This window comes from Hypanus sabinus, chromosome 6, assembly GCF_030144855.1.
Source record: "Hypanus sabinus isolate sHypSab1 chromosome 6, sHypSab1.hap1, whole genome shotgun sequence".
In the NCBI taxonomy this organism is placed as follows: domain Eukaryota; kingdom Metazoa; phylum Chordata; class Chondrichthyes; order Myliobatiformes; family Dasyatidae; genus Hypanus; species Hypanus sabinus.
The window spans coordinates 53,638,440-53,655,733 of record NC_082711.1 but is presented as its reverse complement, the minus strand read 5'-3'; the positions used below and the strand labels follow the sequence as shown (position 1 = coordinate 53,655,733).

Below are 17,294 nucleotides of genomic sequence, written 5' to 3'. Positions count from 1 at the left end.
AGTACAATCGAAAGCGTCGGGAAATGTGACGCGAAGGGTAGGTTAACTTCGCCATGACATCGATTGACTTGTCAATCAGATTCGGAGATATTAATACAAAAAATAGGTCATGTGACACGAGGAAAGCAGCGGACATCCAAAGCTTCTTGTGTAAACTACAGATACGACTTGAAGTAGTTAATTACTAATTGTTTGATTGAAAGGAACATTTTGTACAAAGCTGATATTAAACCCGTTTCTGTTTCTGAAAGCTGTTGCCAAATTACGCAAAACGTTAAACTGAATTTGTTTTAGACAAATAGCTGCCACTTTTTTACTTTACCTGTCAGTAATTTTTTTCCAATGTTAATGCACCCTGCTTAACATTTGATTAAAATATTAGGTGGCCCAAAGTAACAAGTGTACATTGGAACTAGTAAGTGGTGCAGCGGTGTCAATGTGACTAGAGAAGTATAAATCCTGTCAATGGCAAGGAGTATGCATAGACAGTGAGTCGGAAATACAGAACGCACGAAGATGAAGTTTAATCGCCTGACGATTGATTGCTAGAGGAAGCTAAGCAGCAGAGTAGCAGAGCCGGGCAGGCTGTAGGTGTGAGGGGATGGGTTCCATTTCCCATCCTCCTTCCCCCCGAGGTGATGGAAGACTTCGCGAACGCGCAGTATGCAGCAGCGAATCCAGCGTCGGTGTGGCTGAAGACTGCACTCACTCTGTGTGGAGATCTGAGGAGGGAAAAGTGTGGTGATTTGGGAAGGAACACTTCCGGTTAGACACACACACACACGCACACACACACACACACACACACACACACACACACACACACACACACACACACACAGTGTGAGCGCTTGGCTCTCGCACTCCAGTGAGGCAGCGTCGGCGGGAGCGACGGCAGCCAAGTAACGGGAACCACTGCTGCACTCTGATCTCTCTCCCCCGGCTCCCCTTTGGGAAGTGGGCATCATCATCATTTGCTGTCCTTTTATTTTCGTCAAGTGTTCAGTCTGTTTCCTGATATTTTATTTTGATGAAAGTAGATCGTCAGGGAGTGGAAGTGTTTGGTTTTCTTCGTTGAGGGGCACAAATCAAAAAAAAATAAAAGGATTTCACTGGTCAAGTCGGCAAGTGCAAACTTGTGGCAATGGCGAGAGTGAAAAAGAGCAGCGCATTGGGCGGCGGGTTACTTTTGCTGGTAACCTTGGCCAACCTGCCGCACCTCAGCCGGGGCCATGATCGCCGAGCGACAGACGTCGGTAAGAAACATTGAGCTTGAAACCCAGCCCCGGCGCCCCGCTTGCAACTCCCGTCCAAAACAAAGAGCCCCACTGCATGCAGTTATTAAACTTTCCTTCTCCGTTTGCGTTGAGTTAGTGCCCAGCCGCGGACAGAGCTGCGGTGTGCAAGTTTCCTTTATGTCTTGCTTGGGTCTGTTTTAATATGAGGCTGGAGCACTTTTTTTTTGTTGTTTTGCTTTCCTCTCCCGTACTTCCTCAGGGAGGGATCTGTGTTGCGGAATTCGCCAAAGTTAACGCTGATGCTTGAGCTGGGGAGTGTATTGGGAGCACGGTGGCTCCAACCACAATGATATGCCTGTTATCACTGCATACATTTGCACAAAAGCTCTGTCTGACAATGGAAAGCCAAAATCGTTTTCTAAACAGTTTAAAACGCATATTCGAGCACTAAAAGGTTCGGGTGTATGAGCCCCGGCGCTGTCACTGAGGACTGTGATATCCTGCAGTTACCGAGGCTCGGACCAGTCGGATACCTTCTTACTCTCGTTCTAACTCGTCCTCTCCCTTTACTCTGCCGTCTTGTTCCCCTGCCTCTTGTCTCTCCTCATTCTCCCCCATCCTTTCTCCAATCTTTTAATGCTGGTTGTTGCAAGAAATTATTGTTTAAACTCCCATGCCAATTGAATGTTATTTTATACAAAGAAGTGCATCGTTTTCTTTTGATGATGCTCTCCGAATCAACGTACGCTTTGCTGCCTGTTATTTACTGATCTCGCGTAGTGGCGGGGCCGTTCCTACGCCACATGTTTAAGCAGTTTAACTACCATGAGAAACAGAACAACGTTGACACATCCTTCTGGCTGCTGTTTTGAATACGTTTAGCCAACTTGCTGTAAATATTGACATGTAGTATTTCGCTGCAAGTGGCAACGAATGCACTGGCGTAAAACTTGCTTGGTTAACTGTACACTTGAACGCGTACGATAGACTAAGTATTTTGGAGCCTGACGTTTAATGACATGTTTTCGTTCCGGTCTAATGATTTTAGCCGAGCATTGGTTCGAGAACGGCAGTAGTGCCGGGAGTTGAGGTGAAGTTGGGAGAAGACTGCGAGTGGTGTCGAACTGCGCGTTGTTTCAAAGTACAGATTGTGCAGCGGTGGTTTATCACAGTCTGACAAAGACGAAAGACGGGCTGGCGATGTCCTCTCTTTCCCTCTCTCTATCTCTCTCTCCCTCTCTGTCTGTCTGTCTGTCTGTCTGTCTCTCTCTCTCTCTCTCTCTCTCTCGCTCTCTCGTACGCACATACATGTGAATCATTCTAATACCGTCTATTGTTTTTGTTTTTTGTTTTGACCAATCGTCTTGGTGGGGAACGAGCCGTGACAAATACACTTATTGTCCATGTAACAGCCTGTTAGAACCTCGCGGCAGCCTGGTCACACCTCTCTCGCTGCTTGTGATGAATCCACTGTTCTCAGCTGCTGTGTTGTAAGCGCCATATACAGTATTGCAAAACTTTTAATATGGGTTGCGTGGAAAACCATTGAACGTACGAGAGAGCGAATCTCGTTTTAGCGTATTGTTAATTCTATTTCACTTGCATCGTTGTCCAACTGCCAATTCAGACACACCGCTAAGTTTTAACAAAACATTTCATGTTTGAGGTAACCAAACTGTTTAGGGATGGTTCGTCTGAAAGTAGCGGCGAACGGGTGGCTTTTGGCCAGGACAATCGCCTAGATATTGGATTGCACCTATTTTGGTGCGTGGTAAACAAGGCTACACTTCCTCCTCAATGCAAAGACCAATTGTGAAATTGGCCAAAATTCAGTTTGAAACATTAGGAAGGTTTATAGACAGATCCAAACCCTGTGATCTTGGTTGAATGTGGCCAACAAGAAAGCTCAGCGGGACACCAGTCCTCAGCAACAAAAATACACACTGTGGCAGCCTCAGCGGTCAGAGTGGCTACTGGGTAAGAGGGAGGTGGGGGAAGCAGGAATGGAAAGGATAGGACAAGAGTTGCCTGAAACTTTGCACATGACATTGCAATCCTTAGAAGTGAGATACACCCAAGGAGTGAAGTTTTCTATGCTTGGGAGAGGGAGGGTGAAGGTGAAGGGCTCATAACCCATCATCAAAGACACCACCAACTAGGCCATGCTCTCTTCTCACTACTACTATCAAGCAGGGGATATAGAAGATGTACAGCTCATGACCCTGGGGTCAGGAACATTTATAAACCTACAACCATCAGGTTCAAAATATTTTGGTACTTGGAATTTTGAAGTGATGCCAAGATGATTCTCATTGTGTTATGTAAGCTAATAGCCCCTTTGATATGATTCACAGTTATCATTCTTTCTGCCTTCTGACCTGTTGCGTTCACCATGAAGTTGTTTGAGTGCAGCCTACAAGTGCAGCCATCTTCTATTTTCTCTTTCCCCAAGATACCATCACTGTGAGACAAAGGAGCAATTGGAGCATGAAGGAGAAGTAAAGGGAGAATAAGAACGAGGAAGATAATTCAGCACTCCATTGCAACAGTGACTGGAATTGGAAGAGGTCAGCAAATTGGGATAAAGGAGTAAGTGTGGCAGGGAGATACCCTGGACACTGTTGGGCCACAGTATGCGTGGGGAATCTAGGAAGCTTGCCTAAATGTGAGGGAGAAATCCATGGACTGTCCCTGGGGAACTGGACCAGAGTCACAAATGGAAGGGCTGATGTGATACAGAGGGCGTGTTATCAGGCTTGCATGAACCAATACAGGAGATAGCTAGTAGCATAGAAGTGACCAAGGTATCACTGGAGGCTCTGCAGAGCCTGTAGACGCTGATTAAGTTCTCCAAGCGGGATGCTATATTCATATCTATATAACATCTCTGCAGCAATCCTGTCATACAAGGTGGTTTCTAATGCAGTTTACAGCTGCTCTGGAGGCACTGATGGCACAAAATCATTTTGCCTCGGTAGTCACACTCCATTCCAGCTGAGCAAAAGCAGACATTACAAATAATTATTTTAGATTGGCTCTCCTGGTGAAAGACACCTGAAGTATCCCATAAGTAATAGACTTTTGGGAAGGAAGAATTTAAAACAATTCCCTTTATTCAAAACAATGTTATCTGTGAACCATGGGGCTGAAGGCTGATGTCCCGTGGACTTACATCATAAGACTTTGAAGGAAATGGCTAGAGATAGTGGATGCATTGGTGAAATCTGCCAAATTCCCTGCATTTTGAAAAGGTCCCAGAGGACTGGAAACCACATGGACTGACAATATTCAGAGAAAAGAGACTAAAAGCAGGAAACTGTAACATCTGTTATTGGAAAAATACTAGAATCCATTATTAAGGAGGTGATAGCAAGACATTTGGAAAAGAAAATAGCACAATCAAGCAGAATCAAACTGCTTTTATGAAAGAAAATTGATGTTTGAAAAAATTTAGTTATTTCATTATGTGACTAACAGAATGAACAAAGGGGTAATAGTAGATGTAGTATGCATGGATTTCCAGAAGGCAATGTGTAATGTGCCACACGAAATGACACACAAGTAGAATGCATGGAGTTAGGGATAATATATTGGCATGTACAAGGAAGGTGATCAACTAATAAAGCTCAGTTTAGATAAATGAATTAATTTTCTCATCTGATTAGTTAAAGGGGCCCAAGTGCACTGTAGCCACATTTGCTGTTGATGCTGAGTTGGGAAAGGTGGATACGTAGGAAGTGAAAAGTCTGTAAATGTATATAGAAAGGTTTTAAGTATCTGAGCAAATATTGGCAGTATTATGTTGACCAATGTAGCTGATACACTTTGGAAGGAAGAATGAAAAGGCAAATTATTTAAACAGTGTGAGGCTACATGTAGTGATCTGGAGTCTGAGAACATGAAACAAAACTACATGGCAGATTAGCAGTAATTAAAGGAATATTGGCCTTTATTACAAGGGATTTTGGGCATAAACATAAGTAGGTTCTATTGAAACCACCCTGTTTTGCTCTTCATGTTTTTGAGGTAGTATTGCATTGGAGACTGTGCTTAAGAGGTGGACTGGGTTAGTTTCTAGGATGAAGGCTTTGATGTATGAAGAATTCTTGAACAGTTGGGCATATATTAATTGGATTTTATTGAGATATATCATGTAAATCCAAGAGGTTAGATGCTGGGAGGAGGTTTCATTCAGTAATCCAAAGAAGAAAGTCAAAGTTGAGTTTATTGTTATATATGCAAGTACATGTATGCATGTCTACCGAGAGGTTGTCTGGTTTGCTCATTAAGGACATCGATGCCCTTCCTTGTATAGACACAAGTTCATCTTCCAAGATGGTATTTCAATTCCACATTTGTCTGTGCCCCTTAGTGACTCATTCTATATTGCTTCTTCTTTTGGCATTTAGTAACGGTCTTACATCAGCCTACTTATGGTAAGATCTTTTCAAAGGTAATAAGGGCTTCTGTGTGGACTGGAAGTGAAAGGGAGCAGTCTTTCAGCAGCCAGATTCCAGGTGCTGTGAAGTAGGGCTATGGCATCAAAACCCAATAACTTACTTAGAAAATATGAAAAATATTGGAGTCTCTAATTTTATTTAAATTTTATAACTTCCATTAATATATCATTTCAATTGACCTTGTTACAAATATTCTCTAGAGAATACTTTTGTTGAAATATGATCTCATTTAGTGCAAAAAATTCTTAATTAATTCATCGTGCAGAGATAAGTCACACAGTGTGGCAACTACTGTCATCTTAACCATGCTTCACCTTGGAAGATTGCCAAAGCCATGTACACCAGATGAATGTGCTCAAGCTTAATCATGATTGTATGATGATTGATTCTTTCCCTTAAAACAACTACAGTCTTACTCAGCAGGTCTACATGAATGTGAGCCATGTAGACATGACACAGAAACTTCGTTTGCTAACGATTGTGCATGATTTTCAATGGATTCATTACCAAAACAACATAAGTAGTGCATTCATTTTAGAACCAAATGAGTATAGCAAAGTTTAATCACTGCCTGTGCTGGCCTGTGAGAAATGATTGATTTTGGTTCACTCACTCTCCAGTGAGTTTGGAGGATTTTGTTGAGAACTTTGAGGTTATGCATTGGGAGTACGTAACTGCTTGCCCATCTGTCCCATCAAGGACGTCCTGTCCATCTGGGTAGAGTCAGAGGTTCCTACATTGTTAGTATCATCAGACACCATAGAACTCACAAAAGCCAAGTGAAAGCAATTTATCTCTGATCCTGAGAGTCTATATAAGAACAGAAGGAGCTTCGTGTTCTATGATCATTGTGCAAATAATTGCATAATTTGGGGATGCCAAATATTGTGAATAGAACAGTTACCTTAACGTGGATAGTGCCCAGAAGTGTCTGATAAAATTTTAAGTAAGATATAATCACTTGCAATTGATCTCCTATGTGATCGCCACAGGTGAAAGTTCAAATTGATTACACAGTGACTAAACATTTTGCAACTTTTATCCACCAAGTGCAACAAAATGTCATTCATTTTGGCCAAGAGATTATGGGTAAAATCAATACTACAAGGAATTTTTTTCAGTGCTCTATGTCCTATAATTGAATTTTAAATTATTCAGAACAGCAAATCTTTCAAATTATGTTTTGGAATGTTGGAATTGATTACAGTACAAGGAGAAGTTCTGTGTGCCCTTGAATTTTACCCTTAGTTAAAAACTTTGTCTACAGAAAGTTATCAGAGTTTCTGTATAGTGGTTATTACCTAATCTAAGTGATTGAGCAGTTTGTTCTGGAAACATTTATAATCAGCAGCAGACAATAAACATTTATATCTATCTCAGTGGTTATGTTCAGATTGTTGAGGTAATGCATCTTTAATGGCAGAGACTGCACTCTCCATGTGTAAAGTGCATGCAGTCCTGGAGGGAGTGACATTTTGCACCTCCTGTAAAATCAACAGACACTTGAATATGAACCAAGACCCTTGTCAATGTGGAAAGATCAAAGTTCAACTTTAACAGGGCCCTCAGCAGGACAGATAGCATCTATGAAAAAGAGTACAGTCGACGTTTCAGGCCAAGACCCTTCATCGGGACTAAGGAAAAAGTAAAGATTTTTTTTTCTCCAGTACTGCCGAAGTGTCTCGGCCTGAAATGTCAAGTGTACTCTTTTCCATAGGTGCTGTCTGGCTCTCTAGTCCTGATGAAGGGTTTCAGCCTGAAATGTCGAGTGTACTCTTTTCCATAGGTGCTGTCTGGCTCTCTAGTCCTGATGAAGGGTTTCAGCCTGAAATGTCAACTGTACTCTTTTACATAGATGCTGCCTGGCCTGCTGAGTGCCTCCAGCAATTTGTGTGTGTTGCTCAGATTTCCAGCATCTGCATATTTTCTCTTGTTTTTAACAGGATCCTTTCAGGAATGTTTTCTGATGGAATGACTACGTTTTTTCCAAATTCAGGATGTATCGTAATCTCAGTAAATCAATCTAGCTTATTAAAGGAGCTTTTATTTTTTAAAATGATGTTATTGTTCAGTAAATACATTTTCCAGATGCTTGTAAACAGAGATACATAAATGCTAATGTCATGATGCAGGGCAAGATGTTGAGCAACATTTTGTACTGTGGAAGAAGCTGCTTTGTAAACATTGGAAGCTTTGTGTGGTAAACGCAGAAATTTTGGAACTGTTTAGAAACTCAGGCTAAAAACTGAAAGGAAGATGGTTACAGTTTGAAACCTCTGTTCCTAGATTTCTGATGTTGATGCTCTAGAATCTGGTATAATTGTGGTTGCACTATTCTAGATCTTCATGCTACCCTTTGGGAGCATCATTGCAGAGGGAAGAATCAGTGTACAAATTGAAGCTAATGCTAGCCACTGGTAGCTCTTTTCACTCCTCCATTATTCCTAAGTTGCCTGACTGCCAGATGTGGGTGAATTGCAGTTTCACAGAACTAAATATTGATACCTAATGTAAACTCCATTCTTTCCAAGGTAAGTGAGCCAGAGCGTGGATAACCCTGAAATCATATTTAATCTAAACTGATTTTCAAACCCACCCCCCCCCCCGCCCCCAAATCTATGCCATTGCCAAGATCTCATGCTTTCCAACATTCAGTTCCTCTGGAAGAATGAAGTGTAACTTTATCCTGGACCAATTTTTACAGGTCTGATTTTCATTATAGGATAAATATTAGAGCAGGACATGGATTTAATAAACAGAGTTAACAGCATGGGTTATTCTCCATAGAGTGGATGTGGGGAGAATGTTTCCTATGGTGAGGGAGTCTAGGACCAGAGGGCACAGCCTCTGAATAGAGGGATGGAGATGAAGAGGAATTTCTTTAGCGAGAGATTGGTGAATCTCTGGAATTTGTTTCCACAGAGAGCAATGGAGGACAAGTCATTGAGTATATTTAAAGTAGAGATAGATTCGTGACTAGTCAGGACATGAAGGGATACAGGGAGAAGGCAGGAGACTGGAGCTGAGAGGGAAATAGATCTGTAATGGCTGAGCAGGCTTGATGGGATAAATGGTGTAATTATGCTCCTGCATCTTATGGAAAATTCACATAATTTGTCCAGCTAATTGTAGTCACATGTAGAAAATAGTGACAAAAAGTGTTGATTGTTCTCACACTGCTGAGAGCTTGAATGGAGTGAAGTATGAGGTAAATATTGCTGAGTTTGTTCATTATCTGCGCTCTTGGTCATGCCACAGAGACAATTAACCTTACAGACTCACAGCTGCTACAGTGGCACAGTAAGTTATAATGCTTCCTTACAGTTCCACAACCTGGGTTCAGTCCTGACCTTGGGTGCTATCTGTGTGGAGTTCACACACTTTTTTGTAGCTGCGCTTTTGTTTTTTCTGGTGCCCATGGTTCATCCAAAGGTTGTGCCAATCAGTAGGTTTGTTGGCTGCTGTGAATTGCTCCCATGCAGGTGGCTGGTAGGCAAAGCAGGATGGAGTTGTGAGTGATTCAAGAAAGAAGAGGTAGCAGAGAGACATTAATGGATTGCGTCATGAGCTGGCATAGTCTCAATGGGATGAATGACCTCCTCTGTTGTGAGGTAATGGAAAAATGATCTTTGAAGACCAAAGCTGGGACTAAGGCGCTATAGAGAAGTCTTCTTCCAGCCTGAACTTCCATCTAATTCCCCTGCGCTGGTCATCTCCATTTATGAAACACCATTGAAAAAATGTAATCCAGTTGAAGTATAAGGACAATAAAAGCTCCAGTGATTCATCTCTGGGTAGAAGAATTGTCAATTCATAATAAATGTACTCAAACAACAGAATGACAATATCCCTGCCAAACTGGAGATCTGTAATACACTCGTCCTTTATAGCTGTGAGATATTGACCTCTGACACAGAACTCAGTGAAGAAAATGTACTGAGCTGGACAGAATGAGCAATGTTGAGATCCTGGTGGAAGCATGATCACATCAAGATTGATGTGCATATCAAAAGAATGGAAGAAAGCAATCTCACAAAACAGATCTTGTCTGGGTATTTAAGGCAGGAGTAGGAAGAGTGACTGTGGAATGTTTCAAATACCTGAAGCATAGTTATCAATGAGAATTCCAACAATCCCATGCAAATGGCTAAGTCTTGGAATCGCTGGAAGGCTATGTCAAACTAGCAGGGCATGGTTTTGAGTAAGGTCAAAAGAGTGGTTTCCAAGCTGATCACGTAAAGGGCCACAAGACTGTAACCTCTGACTTCCCACACACCACCCCTTGGTTCATGCCCTGGTTAAAATTGGACCTGATTATTTCAAAATGTTTTGTCTGGCCTGCCTCATTTGACTTTGTAAAATCTTAAATCATCCAAAATGGCCTACCTTGTGCCTGACTTTGCATCGTGTTATGCTCATTTGATGACACTGTTCTTGAGAACTCCAAGCTCTGGTTAAGTAGTGTTGACATTTTTATTTTATTTATGAATCCTTGTGGTTTCACTCCTCTCTCCTTATCTCTCCTTCTCTTGCTCTCTCTCTCTCTCTCTCACTCACACCCACTCACTCACTCACTCATTCACTCTTTCTTTCTCTCTCTCTCCCAACAACTCCTCCTCTATTTTGTCCACTTGGGCATTGTAAGATTTAAATATTCTACTGCGGGGGCTATGTTTGCAGCTCTAACCTCTGTATTTCCGAGCATTTCAGCATCATATTTCCCCCTTCAAGATACAGTTAAGACATAAGCTTTAGCCCAAGATTTTGTTTATTTGCTAATATCCCTTTACCATATGTTACCTGCCTTAACCTTTTGTTTGATATTTTTATTAAGCTCCTCAGTATTTTTTTCACTATGTTGAAGCTCCTAATAAATGGGGCTTGAGTTTGGGTATTTATTTCAAGGTTTTGGATCTGAAGTTTGTGGATCGCTTAGTAATAATTCAACTTTAGATTTAAATTACATTTTAAAAAGTTGAACTTAATCCAAGCCACTTAGTTGAATTAGATGAAGGGATAAGAAATGAGATTGTGTCGATCTCTTCTCACTTGCCGTTGACTAATTCTGCAAAGCTGGTTGTAGAAGAAATGAGGAAGTTCAACAGGATAAAAAAAAATAAGCTACTTCATGACAAAATGTCAGCAGAAAATCTGGGAAGAATTAGCTTATTTTTTTTTATCCTGTTGAACTTCCTCACTTCTAACATTTAAAGATTTAATTCAGAGTGCAGTTTTTCTTGATTAAGAATGACCAATTGGGCAATGATTTTTTTCCTTGTGCTAATTGTACTTTACCTTTAAAATTCCTTCAACCAATAGAACAAGCTTTGGAAGTAGTATTCAATGACCTCACACCACTATATGTGCTGTGATCATTGCCACTGCCAGGGCATGAATTTGTTCTCAGATTTTGTTTTTTTTCTGGCGTACCTACCTTATGACTGGTTACATATGACACAATTTATGTTGCATTTCTAATCCCAGAACTTTATTTTTGCATTGATTGGCTTTGGCTGTCTTATTAACAACAAAGACTGCTTCAGTTATTTAATGGTTAACGTAATGGTTAGCTCAAAACTTTACAGTACCAGTGACCTAGGTTCAATTCCCGCTGCTGTCTGAAAGAACTTTGTATGTTCTCCCCGTGATCATGTGGTTTTCCTCCAGGTGCTCTGGTTTCCTGCCACAGTCCAAAGACCTACCAGTTGGTAGATTAATTAGTCACTGTAAAATTTCCCATGACTATGCTAGGGTTAAATTGAGGGTTGCAAAGCACTGTGGCTAAAAGTGCTGGAAGATCCTACTCCGCACTGTATCTTAATGAAATTAAATTAAAAAAACTTAAGAAATTTATTTAAAACATAAACAAAGACAATGTGAAGGGAGCTTAAAAGTGTTAGATTTTAATGCCATTGATGTTCGCAGAGGGAGAGACTGGAAATCAATAGTAACTTCTACTATCAATTCTGATCAACATATTCTGCTACTTAAGTGGTAAATATCATTGTCTCTATGAGTCCTGAGTGCATAATCATTTAAAAACTGTATCGAGCTATGGCTGTAAATTGTTGCTCCAGATTCCAGCATCTGCAGTCTTTGTGTCTCCCTCATGTAATTAAAACTAGTATGCTCAAAGGACACTGCAAGGCATAGTCTTTTCATGTATGCATCTGATTTCTTCATAAAATGCCTGTATATTTTCCATTAATTTTAAGATACTCTTTTTACCCATGTTTCATGCTTTATAGTTGCCCAGGGAGGGAGAGTGGGATAGAAATATTTGTGCAGATTCTTCTCATGTGAATGGGGACTGTGGGTTGAGGTCAGTGCTCTCCATGATGTCACAGGAACAACACTGCACAGAGTGACTGCAGGTGGTGGGAAACTCTGCAGTAGAAGCTCCTTCCCAGACCACAACTGAACAACAGGTTTGAAGAATTATAACCTTTGGACATTTGATGTTTATTAACTCCCTTTTGTAACATTTTAGCATTATGGGATGATTGAGATGAAGGTACTTTCTTTTAGTAGGATGATTAAATGTGTTCTAATAAATGGGGTCAAGTGATTGCTTCAGTTTTGCTGAAATGTCTGATGTGTGGCATCTATGGAGATGAATCTACTGTGATCTGGTTTGTTATGGAAATTTGTTTTGATATATAGTAATTAATTCTAGTTTATTTATAACATTTTGCATTGTGCCACTGACAATGTTTGTAGTGTACCAACATGTAATGTCCTTTCTGTCAAAGATGGCATAGGCTGTACTTAGAATTTATAAACTTAATAATGGGACAGAATAACTTGTTAAATGGCAAGATTAAAGCATTGAAGAACAAACACAAACTAAGATGAATTAGTGAGCAAATTGAATTCCAGCAGGATTAAGATTAAAAAAGACATTCACATTCTAAACCACTATGAGAGTTGACACCATTGTTAACAATTATCACATTAAAATGACAATGATATTGATAACTACTTGCTGTTTATGGTGTGGATAATAGGCATCTTTTTAAGTTTAAATCACTTACTTTGAAATATTGTAAAGGGTCATTGCCAACACTAAATAGCTCCCCTATTCATTTTACTCTGTATTCCTTTTTGTTTGATGGGATTGAGTTCCAGCAGAATATGAGGTGCTAATGCAGGAGGTCATTCGGTTCAGCAGAAACTGGCTGAATAGAAACCAGTAATTGCCCATTCACATCTTTTAAAAACTCCAGACTATTTCCCTCCATTACAGACCTTATAAATAAGAAAAAAAAATAGGCCAGAATTCTTGTGATTGTTGGATCTTCTTCATGATTGTTGGGTTTTCTTCATTCTTACAAGCATTCTTCATGCCAGTTGTCGCCTGCAGGTTGCTTGACTGTGGAGTATATTAGTTTGCCAAGATCTTGTTCTTTTATGAATATTTCACATGAGATAGTAGCAAGTAAGTAAAAGCACAGTACTGGAATAGATAACTCTTGCAACGTTTTCAATCTGGAACACTAAGTCAAAATTGAAGGTCATTTATCGATGCCACACCAGGGGTCTATAATTTTGGTATACAAGCTCTATCTACGTGAACTGTTTGTTCTCTGCCATCAGGTAAACGTTACAGGAACATCAAAACTAAAACCACAAGGCTACTAAATAGCTTCCTCCCACAGGCAGTCAGACTGCTAAATAACTGTTGTATCTGACTCTGTTTTGAACACTTTTAACTTGTACTGGACACTTATAACTTGTTTTTAACTGACATGTGGCTGTTGTGTTTTACTATTTATTGTTATGTTCATTATTTAGTGTTGCATTTGTTATGTTATGATTGCACTGCACCTGGGAAACACTGTCTCATTCTGCCCTGTAGAGCTGATGTACGGTTAGAATGACAATAAAGTTCTTGAATCTTGAATCTTGAATCCAGAATTATGACCTGGAGTGATTTCAATTACCATTAAGTAAGCAACTTCCCACGAACTTCCAAAACATAATAAAATTATAATGATTAAGGTTTGTGTTATTTAATATTATGTGACAATATGCTGACTGCATAGAGTCAAAGAGCACTGCAGCACAGAAAAAGACCTTTCAGCCCATTTGCTCTATACTGCCCTGGTTTCCTGTCTTGTTTCATCTACCTGTGCCTAGACTGTAGCTCTCCATACCACTCTCACCCAGGTACCTATCTGAACTTTTCTTCAATGTTACAGTTGTAACCCATATCTACAATTTCTGCTGACAACTCGATTCACACTTGCTCTACCCTCTGATTCAAAGATTCAAAGTATGTATGCAGTATATAACCCTGAGATTTGTCTTCCTCTTAAATATTTCACCCTTACAATAAACCTATGACCTCTAGTCTCCTCCATCCTGAGGAGAAAAAGCCTACATGCATTCACCCTATCTATACCCCTCATAATTTTGTATATCTCAACTTTAATATAACATCACAATTCCTGTACTCCTGTGCCAAAAGTTCCTTTTATGGCTCTATCTATCTGTGACACCATGTCTAATGCAAATATGCCATGATACCAGGTTATCTTGAATGGTTTTGTTAATGAAAATAATAATTCATATACTTCAAAAAGTACACCACTGCACCTTGTGAAACAAGTCATCACATGAATCATGTTTGATTTGATAGAATGATTCACTTTTCATTATAATTCACTTAAGACATGCTTACCATCTTTCCTCAATCTCAGAAGTCCTATACAGTCCATTACTTTTGATACTGGCATGGAAGTATTTTTACACTCTGCCACTTTATTTTATAAAGTTTGCAGACAGTACTAAGCTTGGCGTGAACATACTTTATGACTTTTGGCTTAATTTCATTTTCACAATAGCAACTTCTAATATCTTATGAATGCAGCGAGGTGCTGGAGTGATGCCACTCGATCAGACTTACATGGAAGTTAAATTCCGAGCAGCATTCACAGCTGTGTGCCTTTCATCACTGGGAAAGGTTGAAATCAAAGATTTTGTCATGAAGCAATGAAGCAAGTACAGTATGCATTTCTGTTTCAGATTTTAAGATGCAAAATTGATGTAGGCTGCTAGGAGAGAATACTGCCTATTTTGCCTTTGTTTATCATTGAAGAATACTGTGCACTGCAGACTGAGACAAATTCTGTTTTTGTTTCAGGTTCTTCCTTTCCAAAGTCCAAAGAAAATTTATTATCAAAGTATACATACATCACCATATACTACCCTGAGATTCTTTTTCTTACGGTAATACATGGGAAATCCAGGAAATGCAATAGAATCGATGAAAGGCTTCACCCAATGGGATATGGAAAAGAGAAATAAATAATAATAAATAAACAAATAGATAGATAGATAGATAGATAGATAGATAGATAGATAGATAGATAGATAGATAGATAGATAGATAGATAGATAGATACATCAAAAACATGCAATGAAGAGTCCTTGAAGGTCAGTCCATAGTTTGTAGAAAAGTTCAGTGATGGGGCAAGTGAAGTTATCCCCTTTGGTTCAAGAGCCTGATAGTTGAGGAGTAATAACTGTTCCTGATCCTGGTGATGTGTGGACTGAGGCTCCTGTACCTTCTTCATGATGACAGTAGTGAAAAGACATGGCCTGGGTGATGGGGGTCCTGGATAATGGATGCTGTTTTCCTGTAGCAGCACTCCATGTAGATGTGCTCAGTTGTGGGGAGGGCTTTACCTGTGATGGACTGGGCAGTTCATGGCTCTCATGGGTTTGACTTGTACAGTTCACCGAAGTCTAAGCTTCTTTCATGTGATTTATAAAATGAAACAGTTAAAATGTGATAGTCTTCTCATAGTCTTTGCAGTCTGAGAATAATGATTGTAACATGATGATATCAATCAGATGTTACAGTTTTATTTTGATGTGTGCAAAGGAATGTCAGATATTGCTGATATCTCGGTTGGTATCTTAATTCTTCCTGTTTTATGTTAGAAGCTCATAGTGACGGCAGTCACAGTCCAATGTTATTGAATAAATCAGATTCCAATGTCATTTCATGGTGTTCTGCATTTTATTTCTATTGTACTTTGGAACTGACAATCTATAACTTTTTCATTTATTTTTAGGCACTTTGGTGACAGTTCATGTCAGTTTCACATAGCCACCTACTCAGAGAACTTCTATGAATTTTACCAGTGTTTTAGGGCTGATGAGCATTCAAAAATAAAATGCAAATCTTAAAAAAAGACTAATTATGGAAACTCTAAATAAAAAAGACGATTAGGCCGTTCAAGACATCATTTAATATGATCCTGACTAACCTTTATTCCCAACTCCTTTCATTCCTTGATCGGAATGCACCTCCATTTTAAATACTTCTAATAATCCATGTTCCACCATCTTCTAGGCTAGAGAATTCTGAGCTTCACCAATTTCTGTGGGAAGGAATTTCTATGTACCTCAATTTTAAATGACTGGAACCTTGTAGTTATGTACACTTGTGCAAGAATTTTACAATAGTAAAAGCATAAAACAGAACAGTATAGCATAGGAATAGGCCCTTTGGCTTACTACATCTATGCCGACCATGATACCAACCCAAACTAATTCCATTTGCTTACACACAGTTTATATCCCTTTGTTCCCCACCTGTTTTTGATATTGTCTAAATCATTTGGACCATTTGTTTACTTTGTAATTTGTAGGAATTCTTAAAATGTTACTATTTTACCTGCTTCTTCCATTTACATTGGCAGCACGTGTTACATAAAAACAAAAACTGTCTTGTACATCTTCTGTGAACTTCCCCCTCTCTACTGAAAGCTCTGCCCTCTAGTATTTGAAATTTCCACTCTGGGAAAAAGATTCTGGCTCACTATCTGCAGCTCTCATCAAGTCATCCCTCTGGCCCAGATGGTGGAGAGCACTCGGACGGGTTCCATCACAACCTGGTATGAAGCTGCTAATGGACGGGATCCCAAGAAGCTGCAGAGGATAGTAGATTCAGCCAGCTGCATCAAGTGCATAACCTTCCCTGCCATCAAGAACATCTTCAAGAGGCATGCTTCAAGAAGGCAGCATCCATCATTAAAGAGCCTAACCATCTGGGATAAGACCTCTTTGCGTTACTACCATCAGGGAGGAGGTACAGGTGTCTGAAAAACCACACACAATGTTTTAAAAACAGTTTCTTTCCCACCGCCATCAGTCCATGAACTCATGAACACTATCTCATATTCATCATTTGGACTATTTGTTTATTTGTCATTTATAGGAGTTCTTAAGCCTTGCACTGTACCCCTTCCACAAACACCAAACTGGAACTTATTTCAGTGATATAAACTGGATTCTAATTCTTATGTTCCAGAGAAAACAATCCAGGCTTGTGCAACTCCCTTTATAGCCAATGCTCTCGAATCCCAGCAACATCCTGATGAACCTCTTTTGCACTCAGAACAACATCCTTCTTGTAATGGGGCAACGAGAACTGCATGTAATGCTTAAATATGGCTTGACCACGGCTGCTACATTACTTCTCGACTTTTATATTCAACGTCCCAACCAATGAAGGGGGGCATTTCTATGCCTGCTTTAGCAGTCTGTCCACACTACTTTCATGGAGATATGGAGCTGCGTCCCA

General features: G+C 39.9%; 1 protein-coding gene across 2 annotated transcripts in view; it reads left to right on the top strand.

Moving 5' to 3' along the window:
• Positions 1 to 795: 795 nt before the first annotated feature.
• Positions 796 to 17,294, top strand: part of plxdc2b (plexin domain containing 2b) — a 435,240-nt gene continuing 418,741 nt past the window's right edge. The window contains exon 1 of one of the 2 annotated variants that reach the window (XM_059972140.1): positions 796 to 1,256. In XM_059972140.1, coding sequence (XP_059828123.1) covers positions 1,145 to 1,256 — 112 coding nt within the window. In that variant the 5' untranslated portion in view covers positions 796 to 1,144. Of the gene's footprint in view, positions 1,257 to 3,748; positions 3,806 to 17,294 lie in introns of those variants that run through there. The other variant, XM_059972142.1, reaches the window with a different exon arrangement.